A 24,193-nucleotide genomic window follows, 5' to 3' on the forward strand; every position below is an offset into this window, starting at 1 on the left:
TCACTCGTCCTAACATTACTTATGCCGTTAGTGTGGTAAGTCAGTTTATGTCTTCCCCAACTGTTGCTCATTGGGAAGCCTTGGAACAAATCTTGTGTTATCTGAAGGGCGCTCCAGGAAGAGGTTTGCTATATGGTAATCATGGGCATTTGAATATTGAATGTTTTTTAGATGTCGACTGGGCTGGATCTAAGGTTGACAGGAGGTCAACTACTGGATATTGCGTTTTTATTGGAGGAAATTTGGTGTCTTGGAGAAGCAAGAAGCATAGTGTAGTTTCTCGATCTAGTGCTGAATCCGAATACAGAGCCATGGCACAATCAATATGTGAGGTAATGTGGATACTTCAATTACTAGATGAGACAGGTTTTAAGACCGCCCTGCCAGCGAAATTGTGGTGTGATAATCAAGCTGCTCTTCATATTACTTCTAATCCGGTGTTTCATGAGCGGACTAAACATATTGAGATTGATTGTCACTTTATTCGTGAAAAGATTCAACAACAGATCATCTCAACAGGACACATCAAAACTGGAGAGCAGTTAGGAGATATTTTCACAAAAGCTCTGAATGGAGTTAGGATTGACTACATTTGTAACAAGTTGGGCATGATTAACATCTATGCTCCAACTTGAGGGGGAGTGTTATGGAAAGTCAATCACTATATTATTTCTCTGTATATTCTGTATTCTGTATTCCTATTTAGGATTTTTTATTTAGGATTTCTTCCTAATTAGTAGAACACAATTATAGGAATCAATTGTATATATATACCCATGTACAGATTAATTGAAATTAATGAGAATCATCTCTTTCTACATCATCTCTTTCTACAAAAGATAATCCTCGTAGGAATGATACTTTACACACTCTTATTACTTGTGAGATTTCATATACTTGTGGACACGTATCATTGGCCCAATCCTATAACAGTCTTTACCACGGGGGCCAAGACGTGGACCAATAAATGAAGGATCTCACAGAAAACCTAGAAATAGCCTCTGAGCAATCTGATTACCAACAAGCAATAGCTGAACCTGAAGCAGAACCCCCAGCACCTCCAGCAGTAGCGGATGACAACAGCAGTAGTGGATAATATAGCTTAGTTTTAGCTCTAGCTTTAGTTTTTGTTTTAGTTTCCTTTGTAATTTATTTGTTATGTTTTAGAACTTTGGTCACAGTTTCAGCACTTCTTAGGTTTTTTTTTTCTTATGGTTATAATTATACTTTTGAACATTTACTTTGGTTTGTCTTATCTTTTGGAGTGTTTTTATATTTGTGAATATATATATTATGAATGCTTTTGTCTTTCACATTTCTATGTAAATATTAGCTCTCAATTCTAATTTTTGGAATTTTGTTTTTATTGCCTTTTAAATTCTATTGCAACTTATTTTTGCACTTTATGCTTTACTCAGTCATAATTTTTGTTGATATTGACAAGTTGTACAGTTTCATTTGAGTATATACAATGGAAATCATCATGAGGTAATAGCTAACCCTACTGCTATTTGTGCTTATGGCATGCTGCCATTGCTTACCCTGTGTCACCGTCCACACTGAGTAAGCAACTTCTTAAAGTTTGTTAATCCATACATTTGAGATATTTTTACACATTTTTCTCTTTGAAATACATTGTTAATATCTTTTTGAGCTTAATTTTGAATTTCTTGTGCTTACTTAGACTCAATTCCCAATTGTACATATTTCATGAATTAATTGGTTTATTCAATTTTTTCCATTTTTGCAATCATTTAGACATTGAGGACAATGTCTTATTTAAGTTTGGAGGTGAGAGCAAAATTTTTGCAAAATTTTTAAAATTTTTGAGCATTTTCATTCATTCATTCATAGTTAGTCCATATACTTACACTTATACCACACATGCCTATACATATACACTTGCAAATAGTTTTCATATAGATTGTACTTAGTTTTTATTTAATTTATGCAATCATTTTAGGATCATGCATATCATAAAAATAAATTTTTGCCTTGTCCTTAGAGGATTGAGAATTGCTTTAAAAAGCAATTGAGCTTACTTTTTGATGGGTTTGATGGATTAAAAGTTCTGGATAGGTACAAGGTTATTAGATTCTTATTTTAGTTTATATCTTCTTAGGCAAGGGCTACCCAATCAATTGCATTGAGTTTGAGTGCTTAGAGAAAGTTCTAGGGTAAGAAGTAGCTAATTGTGTCTTACCAATCCTAGAATAATCCTTCTAAACCTTTCAAGGCGAGATTCTAGAATGCACTTGAGAAAGAAGTGATCTAGGCATTCTTTGGATTTTAAACCCGCATTTTAGCCTTAGTCAACCTCACTTTAAAATATCCCTTTGGAATCAGTTTGAGCCTACATTTATTCCCTTGTATTTCTTTGGTACCCACATTACTACCTAGCCATAAACCAAACCCTTACTACCCTTCATGAGAATAATTCTTTAAGTGATAGATACACTATAAAACAATAAATAAAAATAAAAAAAAGAAAGAAAAAAATATAATAATTAGATGGGAGAAGTAACTAAATTAAAGAGGCTAACAAGTTCAATCATGTTATGTAAAGTAATTCACTACCCAAGTATACAAAGAAATGAGTTTGGAGGTGAATTAAAAAGGGACAATTGTAATTCAAATTCAATTTCATTTTTATAGTCCCTTTAAAAACTTTAAAGTTATATGCTAGCATTAGTGATTTATTGTAAAGTTCTTCCTCCCATTTGATTCTTATATATATATATATATAATATAATATAAAAAAAATTGTGTATCTTGATCTTTTAATAATTTAATTGATCTCATGCTTTGTTTCCCTTTTCTTTTCTTTGTTAGCCCCATTACTGTCCCCTTAGCCCCATTACAACCTTTAAAAGTTTTTTTGATCTTTTGATAGTATTTTGCTGCATTAGTGGAGAATGGAATAAGAGGATTACTTATGACATTGGGATATATCAATCTATTCATTTATTTCCATCATTATCATTTGAAACACTTTAATCTATGGATTGCTTTAGAATCTATTTAAGCGTAATTTCTTTTTGTAATTGATTAGTTTGGGTTTGATGAGATGGATAATTGACCCAAGGCTAAGCAGTGATAGCTTTGGTAAGGATTGAATTCTTTGTACCTAGAATTAAGCTTGAAAGCTTGGATAAATGATTTTTCATGAATCTAAGGGAAGATACCCTAATTGTATTAATTGTTTTTAATTTGCTTGAGGACAAACAAATGTTTGAGTTTAGGAAATTTTATTACACTTATTTCATATAGGCATTTTAGGGTAGCTTTGTATCAATTTTTTCCCCTATAATTGAGTACTTTTTATGTTTTTAGTTTTACTTTAGTTTAATTGTTAATATTAGTTATTTGATATTTATTTTGTAATTTTGGTGTTTTTAGTAGATTTTGAAGTGAATTGAAGGTCAATTATGCATTAGGAGATAATTTGAAGAGATTTGAAATCTTGAAGAATGGAAAAAGTTGAAGAAATCTAGTTTTGAAAATCAAGCTTGCTGAGATTTGCTTAAGATATTGCTTATGGCATGTCACATTGCTTAGTCTATGACATAGAACAAGTCTCAAGTCAAACGTAGCTAAATTTCAGCATCTTTAGAATTTTCAACATAAAACTTACCAAGAATTGCTTGAGATGTTGCTTGAGATCCTATTTATGGCATGTCATGATGCTTAAGATGTGACTCAGGCTAAGCTGAAAGTCAAGCGTAGCAGAACCAAAATACCAAACCTGACGAGATTTGCTGAAGAACTTGCTTACCTTATGCCGCTAGGCAGTGCAGCGTCTGAAACCTTGCTTAAGATGTTGCTTAGGGTAAAGCAACTCTATTAGCAAGCACCTTAGAAGCGTGAAAATACATACTGACTTGGAAATTTTTACACCTCATCTCCTGTGCATTCAGTGATTATTAACCCTTTTTTTGCCTACTTTAAGGCAACTTTGGGAATCACATCAAAGCATATTTTTCTAGTTTTTACCCTAGGAAGAAAGAAAGAGAAAAATCATAAGAAAAGAAAACGAAAGAAGGACGCCATAGATTTTCTGGGCAAGTGTGGCTGCTAGAGACGTCTGGAGCTGCAGAATTCAAAAATCTTGGATTCTTTCATCTAGGTTTTTCTATTTTTAGCCTATTTTCATGTTTGTCTCTTCTTCATTATCATTTTCTCTCGTAAATATTACCATGAGTGAGTAGAATCTTTAGATTTTAGAGTTGAGAACTATGTTTTATATTAATTCGTGGGTTTGGATTCCATATTTTATATAAATATGAGTTTTGATTATTCTCCTAGTGTGCTTATTTTACTTGCCTAATGTTAGTACTCATTGGGTATTATTTTTAATCTTTGATTGAAGGACCAAAAGGTGAAAATCATTGATAGATAATCAAGAATTAAAACTTAAAAACACATAGATTTAGAAATAAACTTGGGATTTCATAGGATTCATTGATTGATTACAAAACTTAACAAGTTTTTAGTAAATCAAATATCATACGAAATTAGGTTTGATTTTTTTAAAATACTCTTTGGTTTGCTTGAAAAATATATTAAAAGATTTTAGAATCAATCACCTTTAAACTCTATTTTCTCTTAAAATTGAATGAACTAAGACAAATGCCAGTTAATTTATGCATAAACCCCAACTCTAGAATCAATTTTACCATTAATTAGTCTTTGATTTTAATTACCTATTGCTAATTTAGTTTAATTGCATCTAGTTTAAGAATTTATTTGCTTTGCTATTTACTTATTTTGATTAGATTTATTAATTTCATTAAGTTTATTTACATTTGCACTTTACTTCCATTGTCATTAGTCCAAATAATCTCTTCATTCATAGTTTGGTATTCAAAAGCAAATTCTCGTAGAAACGATACTTGACTTATTACTTTATTACTTGATACGACCGCATAGTTGCGGATACCTCACATCATATTTAAACTAGAATTAGAATGGTCATTTGTGTACGTGTAATTTAGAATACCACGGGGTTGCTTGTTGCAATTTATTCAAAATAGGAAGGGAGTTAGACCATAAGAGGAGTTGTAGTAATTTTTCCCCTTGCCTATAGTCTATAGTGTGTACTATTACATTTGGACTAATTAAAGTGTGCGCTATGTTTCTGGTAGTGGATGAACACTCTTCCGTGAGCGAGGATGGGGACATGAATCACATTGTAGAGAGTTCTAGTGGCAAAGAGGTAGCCATAAGTGAAGGAAGTTTTGATATGGAACCATATGTAGGTATGGAGTTTGAATCTGAAGAGGCCGCCAAGGTGTTTTATGATATCGTATGCTACGCACTTGAAATTCATCGTGCGAGTTGATGCATTTCGAAGATCCAGGCGTGATGGGAAGGTTGGTTGTTGTCGGCTTGTGTGTAATAAAGAAGGATTTCGCAAGTTAAGGCCTAGAAGAAGTGAAAATAGGAAGCCACGAGCAATAACATGAGAAGGATGCAAGGCCATGATAGTGGTAAAGAAAGAGAAAATGGGAAAATGGCTTGTAACAAGATTTGTAAAGCACAATCATCCCAAGGTAGCCATACCTTCTAATGGTCGTCGAAGTGCGCTTTTATCTCAAACCCCTGTGAGTGCCTTCAAACAAAAAAAATATAAAAAGGCCCTCATGTTCTTTTATTGGTGCTAGCTAGCGTCATACTTAGATATTTGTTTATCACGTTTGCATTTGTTGATCACCTAATTATACATGACTAAAATCTATTTGCAAAATGCAAATTGATTAGCAAGTTCTAACTTTTGTCTCATTATTGTTATCAAATGCTGACATAGTCTTCTTATTATCTAAATAAAACCTGATATGCAACTTTGTGTTTATCATTTTTCGTTCTGGATAAGTTGATTTGCTTGAAGTTTCTTTGATATATTGAATGGAAGAATGTAGCAAATATCAATTTGTTTTCTGTGTCTTTATGCCAGAGATTTATCTTTCTTTGTTCATTTTTTTTTCTGGTCAATTGTAAAGGTTCACACATCTGACGTCTGTCGAACTGTCATGGTAGTTTGAACATGTTGCTTACCTTCAAGATGATTACATGCGTTCTGATCTTTCGTCTGTAACTGTTGGAGTTTTTTTTATTATTTTTTTCTTTAATTGCCACAACATTGTTACGTTCCCAGAAAAAGGATCTCGTCACAGGTCGAAGAACTCGGAAATCCTCCTCAAGTCCTGTTGTCTTTCCTTTGTTCACGTTCCTGTTCTTCCCTGAAGAACTTCTTGGAAACTTAACATGAGGGCTGGTTAGAGGGAACCTTCTAATCTCATAGATACTTTTTGAATAAAATGCTGCTTATTTTTATTAATAATAACCAATGCCTTAAATTAGAAAGGCTACAGCAGATGAAAAAAAAAACAAAACTCCAAAAATTAAGGAGATTACATCATCACTACTACTATTTGAAACTTGAATTAAAATGCTGAAAACTTGAACTGAAGATTCTGCACTGGTTCCCTGATTTCCGAAGCATCTTCAACTGAAATAAATTCACTTGGCAATTTGAAACTTCAAAATCAGTTAGCAACCTGATCTGCAATTCCAACCTCCTCATTTGACTTGCTTTTGCTTCGGCAGCGACCATAGGATCTTCCAACAAATACATCCATAACAAACACTGGTATATCATTATCTTTCTGGAGATCTATGCAGATGCTAAAACAGTCAATTTATTGGACGAAATCAATGAGATAAGATAAATGCTTTGATATAGGGAACATAGTTCATATGTGGAGTGCAAGATTTTTAGTTGCATAGTCAAATTCTAGATGAATATGCTTTCCATGGTGATTAGGCTTTGTTCAGATGAGTCTTCTTTCGTGCAATGACTGCCTGCTTGCTTTATTCTACTGGGTAATGTGTTACATTAACCATCAAATGAAATTAGCTCTGTGTTCATTTTACTCCCAGAAATTGGAGTGACCATTTGGTTTGTAAGATGATTGCATGCTTTTGCACTGCAAAAATGAGTCAGCAACTGGAGGATCAGAATATAAGTTGGCTGAATGAGGGACTAGAGACGGCCAAACTTGCTTCTAAGAGCGCTTGCCCAATAGCCAATTTCTTTTATTATTATATGACAAGTAGTCGCACTTAAAGTTGTGAAAGACAAACTGTATTTTAGGACAGTTTTCCCAGATGTATATATATACCACTTAGTGGGGCAAATATGATTTTTGTTTTTCCACTAGACTAGTCCAAATTGAATTAAATAAACTTTTCTGACTCCTTTAGAAACATTCTAATTATTGGCATTAGGAGTTTTCTGTAATAGGTTTCAAAAGACTTGAGTAAATTTCTAATCACTGTTAATTGAGCCAAGGTGAATTAATGCCAGGTGCGATGCTTGTCTGCTAGGGGCAGTGAGGAAGTCATGGTGAATGCAGCAAGCTGGAAAGTAGCTACAATTCTGTGATTGTGCACAGCCTCTTTTGTGCGACACCTAATCCTATAAGTGCCTTCCTATACATACAATAAATGGGCCAACTTTCGTATTGAACTGTTGTGCAAGCCTTGTCCTTGATCTTGCTGCTCACTAGCATATCCTTATTGGTAGAGTTATGCCATTATTTTCTTGTGCAAATTTGTGAGGAATTTTGATAGCTTCATGTGATGACAGACAAGCACACACACAAATCGTACAATCACACAGTATAGAAAAGAGAAAAAGTTCCACTGTGATGAAAAGAACAAAATACAATCGCTCAGAACTCTCAAACCATAACCCCAATGTGTTTCTTGAATATCTCACAACTGTACCGCAAAGGGCAGAATATTACAATATTTATACTGATATCGGCCCAGGCCCAAAACCCACCACTGATCTCACTTTTTATCCCAATCGGGTCGTAATGCGAAACTTTCAGGTCGGGTCATGATTCGGGTCCATGAAAATATATCCAAAATTCAAGCCACAAAAATAACACTTCAATTATGGGCCTAAAAGTTAGCTCCTTGTGGGGCTATATCTATGCACTAGCAACGACTGGGCTGGGGAGTCGATGTGTATAAGAAATTATTATTATTACTTCAGGTAATTGAGGTGGTTAATAATACACATTTGGATTAAGGGAAGGTGAACTGTATGTTATTTTTGTGATTCTGAATGAATAAATAGAATATTTGTGCTATTAACGGAAGGTGGTTGAGCCTGCTAACTTTCTGCTTCTTGGCTATACTCACATTTGAGGACATATATTGTGCATTGTTTCTTTGAGGCTTTTCCTCCCTCTCCCTCTTTTCCTTGTCTTTGTTCTGACTTGTATTTCATTGCACTGTAACTTTCTTTAGTTGTAAGATTTTGTAGTTTCTAGCCTTGTGTATGTTTTATTCATGTAAGAATGTGATATTGTGAATGTTTTTGGACCTTTTGGGTGGGTAGAATGAACAATTTCCTTCTTGCAAACGGTTAGCATCAGAAATCTTATGCACAAGATTTGACATCCCATTTAGATGAAACTCTTCTGAGGAGTTTACTAATATCATGGGAAGAATTGAAACTTCAGACTAAATCTACATACATCTGAAGTACATTTTTGTGGAGATGGAAAAGAGGGGTAAAGGCCTTAGAGAAACTGGAGTGAGTAGTTCTGGGAATTTCAATTGCTTTTCTTATTTATGTTAGGAGAGCTCTTGGGCCTCCACTGCTTGCTTTAAGAAAATAAATGAAATTATAAAAAATTATCTGTTTGGATCATAGCAGTGAAGATTGGTAGAAACTGAAATTTGCCTCTATTTGCTTTAGTCTTTTCAAATCTGAAATGGAGAATTCTGGATTCTGGATGCTTAGCATGATCTTTTCGACGTCTGCTGATTCTCCCTTATAAATGGAGAAGAAAAACGCATTTATTTAGTTGTAAATATCTTTTACTTTCCACCTACTTTTGACCTTAAGGACGTTGACATGATTTGTTTATTTTTGATCTCCTTGCAGTTGTATCCAATCTAGCATATGTTTCTTTTGTTCTTTGAAGTAGTTAAAAGTTTTTGTGCATTTTCAACAATTCTGTTAATGTATTAATGTAATAATATTTACCATATGTATATTTGTTCTCTATTTCGTAGGATGAGAAAGATGTAAAGATTCCGGAATTGACTGCTGAGCTACAATGAGAGCGCAAGCAATCTGCAGCTTATCGAGAAATCTGACATGGTTTTGAGAGAAATGGAGGAGCATTCCAATCAAGTATCAAGAAACATCGAGGACATAATGCAAAGTGTGAGAGAAATTGAATCGAATAGGTAGGCAATGGCTTTAATATAGCAGTTAGCTCCATTAGATATATTGCTCATCTGTGTTCAAATTCTTTGAGATGCTATTGGTTGTTTCCTGAGCATAATCTGTATTTTTGGTTGGTACTTTGCACTAAAATATTTTTCATGAAACTTCAGTTAATCTCACGCTAAAATTGGTGTGGCCTTTTCTTTTCTTCCTTGTTTTCAACCCTATATTTTACCACCACCCAAGCAATCGATGAAGAAAGTAGTCTAATTTCATTCCATATTTTTTTCATAATAGTTCCATCTATATATTAGCAGAACAATATCACTCTAATACAATGAATCATCGCACCATAATTGTTCCTATGGGATGAAACTTAGAAGCTGAAGTATTCAAATGAAAGTCTGCAGGATATGATCAATGAATTAAAGGCATCCCCTGATATTAAATTTATGTTAAAAATTTTTTTGAAGAGAAATGCATTACATATTATAGATTATGAGTTTTGCTTATTACTTTGAGGAATTGGGGAGAAGCTGTTGAGTACCAGAAGCTCCTTGCCACAAGATTGAAGGAATAGAGAAAACTACAAAGTGAAAGCTTAGCCAAGAAAAGGTCCACGCTCTCTGCTGCTTCAAAGCCATCTATTGTTGCTTAGATCAATATATCTTAAGAGGTGTTTGATTTTATGATTATGAAAGTATCTTTACGCTTCTTTGGTCTATTGAATTTTTATTTCATCAAGACAATTTTCTATAATTTTATTAAATTTTATATATTTTCTTTATTATAATTATTATTGTAATAATTTAAAAAATTGATTAAAAATAATTGACAGATTGAAAATCAAATTAATAATAAATTAGTGACGGAATTTTAAAAAATGACAAAAACTAGCAGTGTAGTAATGAATTGGTGACACAATTTAACAAAAAATGAAAATTGGTGACGGACTAAAGATGGATTAGCGACTGAAGCTTTATCCAAGGGTTTTATTCGTTGTTAAAACTTTTAGCAACAAATTTGATTCGTTGCTAAAGATTTTTTTATATATTAGTATTATCGATCATTTTTCTAATTATTTATTTAATAATAATAATAATATATGCGCATTATTAATCATATTATTTTTGTCAAATATATTATTTATTATTAAGATACCAGATAATATTATAAAATAAATCTATATCTCATCGAAAATTAATTATATACTTAAAATTAATTATATGGCATGCACTTTAGGTGTAATAAAAAAAATTAATTATTAATCAATTAATTAAAGTGGGACAAAATGTGAGTTGTTTGTATAGTTTTATATCCCAACAGAATATTTATGAGTGTTCTTGCTCAGGTTGAGGATAGGGGTTCTTGCTTAGGAAGCAGAGATTTCGATTTAAAGTGAAAATCACATAAAATTCAAGAAAAATAAATTCTTATTTCATTTTCAATTTGATTTCAGTTTTAATTTAGATTCAAATTAAGTTTTAATCTAAATTCATAGACTTAAAATTATGATATTTTTATGTTCACTTTAAAAGAATAAAAGCAGTCTTAAATTTCTAGCATTAAAATAATAATAAACAAATAATACTAATATATATATATATATATAATCTTTAATAAGTATATATTATATTATTTTTTATTTATTTTTAATTATGTAGTCTTTAATTAAAAGAAAGATATATATAATTAAACTATAGATTATATTATATAACTAACATGTGATTTACTTATATAATTAAGTATTACAAAGTGATTTAATGTGTTTATGATTAAAATTATTAAAATAAAAAGATAATGTTAAATTATATATATGATTAAAAATAAATTAAGTTATATATATAATCAATTTGGTTCTCATAGTAATATATATATATTTTGACATATTTTGACATGATTCAACATAATTTTTTTTTTCGATTCGATACCTCCATGCACGGGTGTTAATGGATCGGGTCGGTCGGGTTATCTACAAATTGATAACCCAAACCTACATATTCGGTTTGTAGATCAACAAAACAGAAACCATGAATTGATTACAATAAGCCACATTCTTTGGTTTAACGGGTTAAGATCGGTGTTGGTTATAACACATGTTAAAGCAGCATCTTTTTTATTTTTTTGGACATTTTTTTAACATATAAATAAAGCTAAATTTTATAAGATTCACTATAGTTTAATTATTACTCTATAATTAATCTATCATTTCATATGTAATTACTTATATGAAATAATAGATTCATTATATAATTTCTCCTGCCTGTGGCTTTGAGAATCATGGTAGCCGTACGTTAAAGCAGTGTGCTTTTCTGTATGCTTCTCGGCACGTGACTTTATAGTTATGTAAGTTTACTTTTCAAACTTAGAGAAGGTGACCTTTTGTATGCATTCTTATCGGCTAGAATAGCATATTATTAAACAAATAAACTTAACATTCGGTTTGGTTTTTCACGGGTTCCACATTTTTATAACTATAACCAAAATCAAAACCAAATCAAGAGACAACAGTTATATAATTTTTAACTCACAACTGATATAACTCAAATAAAAATTATAAAAATTGAGTTGATTTATACGGACTCATCGATTTTATTAGTTTGAATAGTTTCTTGTACACCCCTACCTCTAGAAACCATATGATATAGTACGTCTCAAAAGTTCAAGAAAGTTTTCAGAGAGTTCGGATCTTTTAGGATTGGGCTAGATTTGGATTCATCATTTAGGATAATTGAACAAGGTATTAAGACAAGAAACCAGGTGTTTAGATAGAGCACAAAGTGTTCGAATAGAGTATAAGATGTTCGAATAAGGCATAGAAATTCGAATAAGAAAAGACTATTTTAGAAATTAGATGCAGGTTATTGGGATGTGTTATAACTTCGTTGAGAATGTCGCCTAATAAGGTGTTGTATTTCCACAGTACATGAAGGAAAATAGCTGAATATGAGTTAGCAAGATCACGAGTATTACAGAAAAGTATTATTCTTCACTTTATAAATAGGAATTATGACAGTAAGCAAGATACGCAATCTATTCATTTTATATTTTTAGCACTTATTTTCCTCTCTAAGTATTTATTGACTGGAGCATCGAAATGGCTTTACTTAGGTTACCGATCTCACATCTCTCTTATTGCAAGCTATATAAGGATCGTTTGACAACTTGAGAACCGCAGGCAACATCACCACATACAACCCAATATACAATATAATAACAGATTTTGTTGGTACGTAGCGTCTTCTCCCTCTTGATTATGCTTCATATGTTTCTTGATTTTCTTTTGGAAATCTTCTGGTTTTGCTTCTTTGTTGTTTCGCTGAAATTAACCTCTAATTTGTCATTGGTTCCTTATTATAATTTTTTTTTCCCTGAGCCGACTTATCAAAAGAACATGACATAATAAAAGAAATTCAATTAACGCGCAAAGCACAAGCACAACACACCATATTTATATATAAATAAGAAAAATGCTTGATATTGATATAATAACCAACATAGTCATAATTAAAGTTCTCCAGTCCACAACGGCTGGCAGAGCAGCAGGGCCACAAAACATATATATAGTTTTCTAATTTCTGATCAATGATTCATTGTTTCTACGGCATGAAGATGTCATGGTTCTCCCTTATTTTACTTTCTATAAAAGAAAGTGAACTGAAATATTATTTTTATTTAGGATTTTTTATTCTAGCAGCACACCGGGGATGCACAAACTGCAACCAACTCCACATCCATAACTCCGTACGCTTTGATATTCGGAGCACAAGGCTCAAGACTCCTCTGTACAACACAAGGCAGTCTCTTTTAATTTGCAACAGATCAGTAATATTATTTATTAATTGGGAAAATTATATTTTATTCATGGGCTTAATATTTTTATGAACTAAAAAAAATTGTTTAAATTTTGTAATTTTGGATATAAATAATCAAATTACTAAAATTGATAATATTATTTTGGAGGATATATATACAATAGGTGCTTTGAAGATACTGACGGGTGCACAGTTCCTGGGAAAAATGATCCTTCTTATCCCTCCTGCTCGCATTCCTTCAATCGCTCTATTAAATGCTGCAACAATTAACTCTCTATTTAAGAGAGATGGGGAAAAATAATGGGAAATTCTTGTCTAAACTCAATGCAATTTAATACATAAATATGTAAGATTCATGTGAACTCTTGATAATCATCCATATTTTTTTCTCACCTGGACCATATGGAGTTCCATCATCGCACAAGTGGACTACTGCCGGAGAAGGATCTTGCTCTGAACTGTTATAAACGGTGCTTTGGGTATCGTTATAAAGAACAAAGTTGATTCTCACCTGCAAAAAGGTAAAAGTTTTTTCATTATTTTTGTAAATATAAATACGAAATTATGATCCGAAATTAGAGCATTATGGGGCAAGAAGATGAGTCTTAATTAATTACTTGTAAAATAGGATCATTTGTTGCAATAGCACCTGAACCCACTTTAACGTCCCGGTAACAAACCTTATATTTATTTTCAACGTCCAGGTCCTTGTAGTTCCAATCCACCAGTGCCTTTTTCACCAGTCCCTCTGTTAATTATGAGAATTGCCAAAGAGTTATCTAATTTAGCAAAACTTCCAGGCAATTGTAAGGAAAACAGCTTAATTTATCAAAAACTAATTAAATAATCAGATGGACGAACCTTCATTTACTGGGAAGTCTCCAAAGTTACTTTCATTCCAATTTGACACCAAATCATCTGTAGGACATTTGTAGTTCCCGGAGATGACCTTGAACCATCCAACGATGGAGTTGCGACATTTGACCTCTTCATTAGGCATCTCATTGCCCTTCTGTGCGCTGCTTAATTCACATTCGTATCAGAAATGAAGCAACACAAAAGCTGAAGATCTAAAGAAACAAAATTAAAGAAGCTTCAATAGCAACGATCTTACCTGCCATATCTATGAATGGTGAAATAGGACTGGTAGCCCATTGTTTTCATCTTCTCCTTAGCATCAAAACTAATGGAATCGGGGCATACTGGATGAGTTAAGTCTGTTTGGCGGCAAGGAAACCAATTAAATCTATGATTACATTTTTAACTTGAATAAGAATATATATTATTGAAAGAGAAGGAGAAAGAAAGCTATAAATATACTGGCAAACGCTGGCTTGGGTGTGAGAGAGAGCGCAGCAGAAGAAATCATCACTGTTGCTACTATCCGATTTAAACTTCTGGTTGCCATGGGCATGAGAAAGAGTGTCTGCTGTGACTTTGTATTACTAGAAAATCTGTAGATTGTTTAGCAGACTTCCAGCTCTTTTAACATCAGAAGGGAGAGTCCATGATCTAAAAATATGGTAAATCTTATATATCAAATTATGGTGCATTCTATTAATTACTTTAACATAATAATTTAAAATGTTTTATTATTAAATGGGATGAATACATCAATGTTTTATTAAATATTTTATATATCAATATTTTGATATATTGTTAATAAGAGAAATAAGTATTTTGAATTGGACTTTCCCAATAATGTTTTTAGGCATTCCCAAATGTAAATGATAATTGTTGTGGTGTGTTGACTCTTTCTGTGTGTTAAATTAGTTTAAGGATAGGATTTTTTTTTTTTTTTAATATATACACAAAGAAAGAAGAGGGAAGACTAAGTTAAATTTTTTCCTAAGGCTCTTTTGTTTTATTTTGTGAAAAATATTTTGGTGAAAATTAATATTTAGATTTTTCAATGTTTAGAGTATTAAAAAAATAGGCAATATAAAATATTTTTAATTTTGATAAAAAAGAAAATTAAGTAATTTTTAAGAAAAATAATTTTTTTTAAAGAAAAAGTCATTTATAAATTTTAATAATTTTATTAAAATGTAAAAATATTTATACATGTATAATATAAATATAAATTATTAATTTAATTATATAATTAAACAAATAAAAAATATGTTTTTAAAAAATAATATTTATGAAAAATATTTTACGTATATAAATTATTTTTTATAAAACAAATTAAATTTAAATTATTGAAAGATATAATGCACATTTTTATTATAATTATTAACATTATTAAATTAAAATTTATAAATAACAAAGTGACCAAGTCTTTTTGTAATTATTTTAGTGAAGACTAAAGTCTAAAAGTCTTCTTTGCATTAAATACTCCTTTCTACATGTAATTTTCCATTGACTTTAGCCAGATGAATTCATGGGACCATGAAAGTTGTTGGCGCTTTCACATTTGAAAGTTGTGCTTAGGACAGGGTTTTTGGAAAAAATAAAAAATAAAATCGAAATCTATTTAATGTTGCCGTTAAAATTATTATTAAAAAAATATTTTTTAAATAAATTAATTAAAAAATATTAGAAAATAATTTTGAAATTAAATTTATTAATTTTTGTATTATATGATTAAAATAGTAAACAAATTTTTGTAAACTGATTTTTTTCAAATTATTTTCTTCAATAACATAAATGATAGAGGGAGTTATTGTTTTCATTAATTATATCATTAATTATGTTTGTTAGAGAGAGAGTTAATACTTTCATTTCAGCTACCACCATCAAGTGATGATCGGAGAAATTATTAAGTATACTTAATACAAATATAATATCTCTTATGATCATATGAGATTCATCCTCTATATTATAAGAAGTGTCAATTTTTCTATACGAGAGAGAATACTAATCTTTATTAATTTTTAATATTTTTAATATATTTAATAATTGATCATAACATTTAATGAGTGAAGTCATTATTTGGGCAAAACTTAAATCATCAATGAGGTCAGCCCCAATATACAATTTGAAATGACTGACGTGGATTCTTTGTTAACTGTGACTTCGCATGTGAAAATTAAGTAGTACATGCATTTTTCTTATAGCTAACAGCGGATCTAGCATTCATGGCTGGATCTACCAATATGAACAATAAGTCCAGCATTCCTATCGACAAAAAAAAAAAAAATAATAAAGTCCAGCATTCATACAAGCTAACAAATTGTTTGACAGTTACTTGGTTGATTTTTCTCTCCAATCATATGCATGCAATGGCGCAATCAAAAAAATTTTATCGAAAGGCCAATCATAATACATTAATATGGCAACACATTTTATCGGGCATCTTCTTTTCTTGTTGTCCATAATATGGCAAATATTATATTCATACATTGGAGACACCGTAATTTTAATGACCCTAAATTTATGTATATTTTAATACCTGTCACAACCAAAAGTTAGGTGGTTATATGAATAAAAGTTTAACGGGTCCTGCTATGAATAATATATCAAGATATACTAAAATTTAAAATAATAATTATTAAAACTAGTCATACATTTTAAATTTTCCTCCCCTAAATAATCCCAAATGATAATCGCTGAGTGAGGTCATTCTTTGAACAAAACTTAGATAATCAATTTATATAACTAGTCATACTTTTCTTAGAATAATTTAATATTAACTGGACTTATATAAAAATAATTTAATAATTATTGAATTAAATATTTTCATTAAAATTTATATGAAATTAATTAAAATAAATAAAATAAATACATAAATTTAAATATAAATATTAAATTTAATAATTATTGACCTTATTCTAAAGATTTTCATAGTTGTTTTTCTTTTTTTTAATTTCCACATCAGTAGCTAGATAATACGAATGAAATAACTTTTTTTGGTTGTTATGAATGAATAATTTTTCTACGCGTGGCAAGATTACAAGAGTCAGCACATATATGTAACAGTATTTATTGCGGGTCCACTGTTCAGCATTCAAACGTGGACCTACGATCAACGAATATCAAATTTTTTTTTACTTAAATTTAATTTAAAATAAATATAAAAAATAAAATAATTATTGTAATATTATTATTAATAATTATTTTCTTTATTAATTATAATTTTATTATAAAATATTTATAATTATAATTTTATAATAATAATAATAATACGAAGTAATTTATATATTGCTACCATAAATTTATAACAAAAAATTTTTAAGAAAAATTATTAATGCTAATTTTTTTTTAAATCTAAAATTTAGGTAATATTAAAAAAATTAGAATGAATACCTAGGTTTGTTTAATAATTATTTTATCAAATGCTTGCTTGTAAATTTTGTGTGCGTCATCGTGAAATAGGGTTAACTAGTTTCAAAATTAGATTGATTACTAATTAATGGGATAATTTTCTTTTCATATATAAATCTGTTAATAATTTTATTAATTTTATAGATGAAATTTAATATAATTTATATAAAATTAATTAAATATCAAAAGAAATATGGTAGATATCCATCCAAAATTGGTAACAATTTTCTGGCTATTTATACCAAGTAGCTAAGCAGAAAATTTCGAGCTAGCCTATAGCAACTTGCATAATCTCCTTCCATTGCAATGACAAGAAACAGTATGGGCGAGAGGTACTTGATTGCTTATTCTCTTGATCCGTTTGCTTAATTAATTATGGCTTGTGTATATTATTTACAGCTAACTATTTTAGTTTCACGAGTGAATTCAGGGCAACGGCTACTCAACCACTGAATGATGAAGACTGGATGGAGAAAAAACTAGAAGAACTTGAAAAATTTAAAGAGGTTCAATTAAGGGCACTGGATGATCTTGTTAGCGTGAACTCCCTTTTCACAATAGCCATCTTTTTGGGCTTATCCTTCGCATCTCCCACCCAACAGAGCCTTGATAATCGACCCCAATGTGCACCAGACGTCAAGATGGAAAAGAGGCTCGTCGTGTATGAAGTTGTATCGTTCGCTTGCTTCCTCCTTTCGAGTCTGGTGGCCAAATCACTCAAGGTTTTTATCAGTTTCCATAGGAACAAAAATGATCTGGACATTTCTAATACTCATCAATATCAAGTAATAAAGCCAAGTAGAGGTTTCATGATCCTGTTATCGGTGTTGGCATCGACAGTTGGGGTGGTGTTTTTGACGCTTTCAATGGTTGACGTTGTTCAGATAAAGATAGGGAAGATGTCGTGTGGGATTCATGAGACTCAAGCTGCTGTAATATCACTGTCTACCATTGTGACTCTGGCTCTCTTCATTTATTTGCCTTCTACTGTGATAACCATTTCCCGTTGTATGTATAAGTCTTCGCGCACTGGACATCGTCAAAGGACTCCCTCAGACAAAGAAATTCTAGCAGTAGCCGGGGTGCCTTTATAGTGAACAAGAAATAAGAATGTTGTGTTCTGGTGGCATTTCCTAACTCTTCACTGCCAATGAAAAGTGCTGTTCTGTATAAAATAATAATAATAAAAAAAAATAAAAGTGCTGTGAGTTTGAGTTTTGTTCCCCCCTCTAGAAAGCAGACTTATTGTGTTCATAATTTTTAACTCCTTGTTCATGGATGCCAATCAAACACAAGCTGGTGATAGAAATGGAAGTTGGGTTCTCAATATCGGATATGAGATTTATACACGTATTTAATCAATAATTAATATATTATCTAAAATTATGATAATTTCTATTTAAATATAATAAATTTTATTTAAAAATCATATAATTTATTTTTTATTAAATGCTTATATAAATTAATATACTAAAATGGAAACATGATCGATAAGAATTTTCTATAATATGCCTTTCAAAAAAAAAAGAATTTTTTATGATATGAATTGCCTTAGAAAAAAGTGAAAAAATAATATTAATTAACAAAAACAATAATGCAACATAGGTGATATGTGGGGTATTGGATGAATGACACGTGCAAAGATCAGTACTATAGGTGGACTATTACTAGCCATCTATTAGTGAGGATTAATACACTTATAAGCTAGCGGTATTTCTTAGTAAGAAAAATTATACAATAAAATTAATATGTATATAACAGTTATAATGAAATCATTGTATGTATGTAAATTTCACCAAACAAAAATTCCTACAAATGCTCCTCTTAATAGACGTTTTCTTGATCTTCCGGATGCTGTACAGCTTATGGAGATAAAGAATCCTTAAAGCATATGTCCTTTTCATGCCCAAGAGCCGTGGAGGTGTGGTGGAACTCCCCTCAGATTGCGATCATCCAATCTTAGTAGCAATTCTATGATTGACTGCTAGCAGAAAATTTGCTCAGGCATTGGTTCTCGTCCTCAGAAAGATGAGCTTATTCAGTTGATTGTCTATCTTCTGTGGCAAATTTGAACAAAAGAGAAATAGAGGAGTGTTTAATGGAGACCCACTCCCTTTTCCAACAAGTTGTGAATGAAGGTCAAGTTCACTTAGAAGATGGGGGATTCTCTTGTGGTCATAAGTAGCATCAATGGTACTTCAATCCCTCAAAGCATCAATGGTATTGTGAATGACATTCTGCTCTTAGCTAGGGACCTTCAATCAATCTCCTTTCATTTATTAGGAGATCTGGAAACGTAACTGCTCACTCCCCAGCTAAAAATTCTGTTGTTGATGATTTTTTTTTATGTAACCCAACGGCTCAAGTAGCCTTTGTATTATCTCTTTGGCCATTTTAGGCTCTTCAATGAAGTTCTACTTGGAAAAAAAAATAAAATACACCAAATATGTAGGATTCGCTATATGTAGGCTTTTCCCCTAGCAAACATTCAAAGAAAGAAGAGGGAAGACTCTAAGTTAAATTTTTTCCTAAGGCTCATTTGCTTTGTTTGGTGAAAAATATTTTTCCGTAAAATATTTTTTAGATTTTTTAATGTTTAGAGTATTAAAAAAATAGTCAATATAAAATATTTTTAATTTTGATACAAAAAATTAAGTAATTTTTAAGAAAAATAACTTCTTTAAAAGAAAAAGTCATTTATAAATTTAATAATTTTATTAAAATATAAAAATATTTATACATGTATAATATAAACATAAATTATTAATTTAATTATGTAACTAAGCAAATAAAAATATTTTTTTAAAGAATTCGAAGGGAGCAAGAGAAAGAAAGAGAAGATGTTAGATTTACTATCTTAGGAATAATAAGTTGTTCTACTACAGTTTCTACAGATAGTGTTTCTCAACATAGAAGGCCTGGCAAGCCTACGGTGAAGTTGTGGGCTCAATTAAGCTTTGTTGGAGAAGTTGTCTACACTCTGCTTGAGCTAAAACCAGATTCACGGGGTTCATTCTCGGATGAGTGGCCTTCGGAAATATCGAATTGGTTTTTTCCCTTTGGGGTGTTTGAAAGGATATTAGGGAGCTGAATGCTTTAGACGATGATTTTTCTTCTTTGGCTTTGCATATGCAATTTTTCTCTTTACACTTGATAGCTAAATGGCTCTTTTGACACATATGTTTTAAAGTATTACTGTTATCAATGATATTTATAAATTATTTTTTACAAAGCAAACAGAGCCTAAATTATCAAAAGATATAAAGCACATTTCTATTATAATTATTAAAATTAACAAAGTGACCAAGTCTTTTTATAATATTTTTAGTGAAGACTATTTGCAGTATTTGCGCCTGGATAAAAGTCTAAAAGTCTTCTTTGCATTAAATACTCTTTTCTACATGTAATTTTCCATTGACTGTAGCCAGAAGACCATGAAAGTTGTTGGTGCTTTCACATGTGAAAGCTGTGCTTAGGGTAGGTTTTTTTTTTTTTTTAAAAAAAAGAAATTTATTTAACATTACTATTAAAATTATTATTAAGAAATATTTTTTAAAATAAATTAATTAAAAAATATTTAAAAAAATTTAAAATTGAATTTATTAATTTTACTTATTATATTATTAAAATAACAAAATAAATTTTTATAAACTGATTTTTTTGCAAATTGTATTTTTCAATAGCATAATAATAGAGAGAGTTAAGGCTTTCATTAATTGTATCATTAATTATGTTCGTTTCAGAGAGTTAATGATTTCATTCCAGTTATCACCAAATGATGACTGATGAGTGAAGTCATTGTTTGGGCAAAACTTAAATCATCAATGAGGTCAGCCGCAATATATAATGAAAAATGACTGACGTGAATTCTTCGTTGATTGTGGATTCATATCTAGAGCTACCGACTACAAATATTAATTGGCTAAATGCGTCATACAAGCTAACAAATTGCTTGACATTTACTTGGTTGAATTTTCTCTCTCCAATCATATGCGTGCAATGGCGGAATTAAAAATTTTTTTGTTGAAAGGCCAATCATATTACATTAATAATAATAATAATAATAATAATAATAATAATATATGAACAATAAGTCCAGCATTCATATCTAGAGCTACCGACTACGAATATTAATTGGCTAAATGCGTCATAAAGCTAACAAATTGCTTGACATTTACTTGGTTGAATTTTTTCACTCCAATAATATGCGTGCAATGGCGGAATTAAAAAAATTTTTATTGAAAGGGCAATAATAATAATAATAATAATAATAATAATAATAATAATATATTTGTTTAATAACAATTAAGTATTAATAAAAAATTTGAGAGGCTAATTAATAAAAAAATAAAATTTAACATATATATTAAAATTTTTTTTCTAAATATTTGGGGGTAGATTAATTAACACAGTCAAATCTTTTACATCTATTAAAAAAATTTTATGAATACTTGGCCCCATAAAAATACTTACACTTTAATTTAATATCATCTAAAGTCATTTTGGCAAGATTTCATTAAATACATTTCTCAAATTTTGATTTGGATATTAAAAAAAAAAAAAATCTCTCTGCCTGAAAAGTGCATGTGATGAGAGAGAAAAAAAACTTGAGAGATAAGTTATTTCATTTTTCGGATATGAGGAATAAAGATTGTTCTCTCTAGAAGGCAAGCAAAAAATATTTTTTTATTACGTCTTGTTATAAATAGCTTGTTTGTTAAATAATAGAGAGGAAAAAAAAATTTTACATTGTTAAAATACATAAAAAGAAAGAAGTGAAAATATATATATATATATATATATATATATATATATATATATATATATATATATATATTATTCTGATATGGCACTTGACACGTATGTGCGTGAAATAAAATAATTATCTTATTTTAATTTTCATAAATAAATTACGAATAGATGTGTTTGTTAATAAGTAATTGTGTCTGTTAATAAATAGACATGTCTATTATACACAAATAACTATAATTGTTAGAAGATATGTCTTTTAATAAATGAATATAATCACATTTATTAAAGGATATATCGATTTAAATAAATAGTCATATTTATTAGAAATAGACAGATATATTTGTCTAGCATGACTTTTCATTATCTATAAATATGGATGAGTTTTCAATTCATATATATACTACTTCTATTTCTTCTTCTTCTTCTCTTCTACCCTCTCTAAATTCAGTTCGTAAAAAGAGTTCTTAAAGAAAATCTCTAAGAATTTGTTGTATGCAGATTTTATGCTTTGTTGTATCCTAGAGGTATATTGTTATAACCGTGCAGCAATCTAGTGAGAGCAATTAATACCTTAAAGATAGTGATTCATCATGCCTCAAAGCCTATTTTGCACCCACTGCCTCAATAATTTTAAGGTATTAATCGCAATGGAGTCGAAGATTATTTTTGTGATGAATCAAGAGTTTGTAAAATTGGATTGTTTTGAAGAAACAAATTATATTCGCTGAAAAGGTGAAAGCAGATAAAAAAAAAAGTGAAGAACATGAATTGCTGTGCAGAAGTCATATTCTCAACAACTTATCAGATATGCAGTATGATCTATTTACCTCTGTCAAGTCTCCAAAAGAAATTTGGAATTTGCTGAAATTCAAATACAACATAGAAAAATAAGGTGTGAATAAATTTCTTATCATAAAACATTTTTAAATTTCAAATAGTTAATAATGTGTCTATTATCGATAAGTAACATATCCTTTCATGAGTTACATATTCTTTTTTCAAAACTTAAGAATTTGAAAGTGGTGATTTCTAAGTCATTATAAATAGGAGGAATAATAGCAAAACTTACACCTAGTTTGAATGTTTATAAGAAGAAATTTTTGTATACTACATAAGACTTTTTCCTTAAATAAATTCAGAAACACTTGCACATTGAAAAAGTTTTTAATGTGATAATTTGTTTTATGTTAATGACATGCTTATAATTAGAAGAAATATAAGGCTATAATACGATGCTAAAGCTCACGATGAATGTGTTAAAGAAGTTAATAAGATTTATGCACATAAGTTAAAAGACACCTTTTGTATGCATAAATCTTAATTCATGTTGATTGTGTTTATCACTAACAATGTGTGGCATATTTTTAAAAATAATTAGTGATAGAAAAAGTTATCACATAATTGAAAGAGTTATGTCTGTTCATTAAAAAGCATCAAAACGAACTAATTATTACTAATAATTAAATCTCTTCTAAGAGATATAAGTGAATAAATATAATTGTTCTAAAAGATGCAAAGTGAACGGTTATATTTGTTCTAAGAGGTATAATTGAATAAATGTAATTATTGTGAGAAATACAAAGCAAACCATTATATATATTCTAAAAGGTATAAGTGAATATATATAATTATTCTAATAGATAAAGTGAACTGTTCTATATGTTTGAAGAGGTACAAATGCTTTATAAAAAGTAGTTTGCAATATAAATCTATTAATTTTTTTTCTTTTATCTCTTCTCTTCTCTTCATTTCTACCCGCAATCAATATTATTATTCTTTAATTTATTCTTAGGAGAATTTTAAAATTTATTTTCTAGAATTTTGTTTCGACTGTTATCCTGGAGGGATCTATCTAAACTATTCCAAATATAGACATTGGTTTATGGTGATGACAGTTGTGGAACCTCTGCAAGAATTAAGTTGCCATCTACGACCCTATCGAAAATTGATGCCTCAATTAGATGTCCCTCGAAAGAAATAATGAATAGGTCCACTTATCATTTGGGTAATGACTCTTATCTATCTATGCCTTTGTGGCATAAATCCTTAGTACCGTGGTAATGGTATGGGAAGATGGTACTTACCAGTAGACTTGATTCTATTAAGATTG

General features: G+C 30.1%; 2 protein-coding genes and 1 pseudogene across 5 annotated transcripts; 2 read left to right on the forward strand and 1 right to left on the reverse strand.

Annotated features, from left to right (window-relative positions):
- The first annotated feature begins 967 nt into the window (after positions 1–967).
- LOC110666196 (protein FAR-RED IMPAIRED RESPONSE 1-like) lies at positions 968–9,274 on the forward strand (annotated as a pseudogene).
- Positions 9,275–12,789: 3,515 nt separating this feature from the next.
- On the reverse strand, positions 12,790–14,571 carry LOC110666129 (uncharacterized). 3 transcript variants are annotated; one of them, XM_058150508.1, is made up of 7 exons: positions 14,386–14,571; positions 14,180–14,282; positions 13,927–14,084; positions 13,746–13,813; positions 13,459–13,576; positions 13,249–13,322; positions 12,790–13,033 (listed from the first exon to the last, which is right to left on the reverse strand). In XM_058150508.1, exons 1-7 carry the CDS (start codon positions 14,477–14,479, stop codon positions 12,941–12,943), a joined length of 708 nt encoding a protein of 235 aa, XP_058006491.1. In that variant the 5' UTR covers positions 14,480–14,571; the 3' UTR covers positions 12,790–12,940. The 3 variants fall into 3 exon arrangements, with proteins under 3 accessions (XP_058006491.1, XP_058006490.1, XP_021682206.2); XM_058150507.1 differs by having other exon boundaries at positions 12,795–13,033; positions 13,683–13,813; positions 14,386–14,570; XM_021826514.2 differs by lacking the exon at positions 13,249–13,322 and having other exon boundaries at positions 12,887–13,033; positions 13,683–13,813; positions 14,386–14,570.
- A 2,994-nt stretch (positions 14,572–17,565) lies between these two features.
- On the forward strand, positions 17,566–18,505 carry LOC131181646 (uncharacterized). Of its 2 annotated transcripts, none has more exons than XM_058150509.1 (2): positions 17,566–17,663; positions 17,744–18,505. In XM_058150509.1, exons 1-2 carry the CDS (start codon positions 17,638–17,640, stop codon positions 18,423–18,425), a joined length of 708 nt encoding a protein of 235 aa, XP_058006492.1. In that variant the 5' UTR covers positions 17,566–17,637; the 3' UTR covers positions 18,426–18,505. The 2 variants fall into 2 exon arrangements, with proteins under 2 accessions (XP_058006492.1, XP_058006493.1); XM_058150510.1 differs by having other exon boundaries at positions 17,579–17,663; positions 17,762–18,503.
- Positions 18,506–24,193: the final 5,688 nt, after the last annotated feature.

This window comes from Hevea brasiliensis, chromosome 7 (assembly GCF_030052815.1).
Source record: "Hevea brasiliensis isolate MT/VB/25A 57/8 chromosome 7, ASM3005281v1, whole genome shotgun sequence".
Classification (NCBI taxonomy): Eukaryota; Viridiplantae; Streptophyta; class Magnoliopsida; order Malpighiales; family Euphorbiaceae; genus Hevea; species Hevea brasiliensis.

Bases quoted from the DNA above. Each gene is read 5' to 3' on its own strand.
- LOC110666129 (XM_058150507.1), bottom strand. From the start codon at position 14,479: ATGCCCATGGCAACCAGAAGTTTAAATCGGATAGTAGCAACAGTGATG. The intron at 14,085-14,179 runs GTAAGATCGTTG...TGAATTAAGCAG, and splicing joins ACCATTCATAGATATGGCAG to CGCACAGAAGGGCAATGAGA. The intron at 13,034-13,248 runs GTCAGTATCTTC...TGTGTTGTACAG, and splicing joins TTCCCAGGAACTGTGCACCC to AGGAGTCTTGAGCCTTGTGC.
- LOC131181646 (XM_058150509.1), top strand. From the start codon at position 17,638: ATGACAAGAAACAGTATGGGCGAGAG. The intron at 17,664-17,743 runs GTACTTGATTGC...TAACTATTTTAG, and splicing joins AGAAACAGTATGGGCGAGAG to TTTCACGAGTGAATTCAGGG.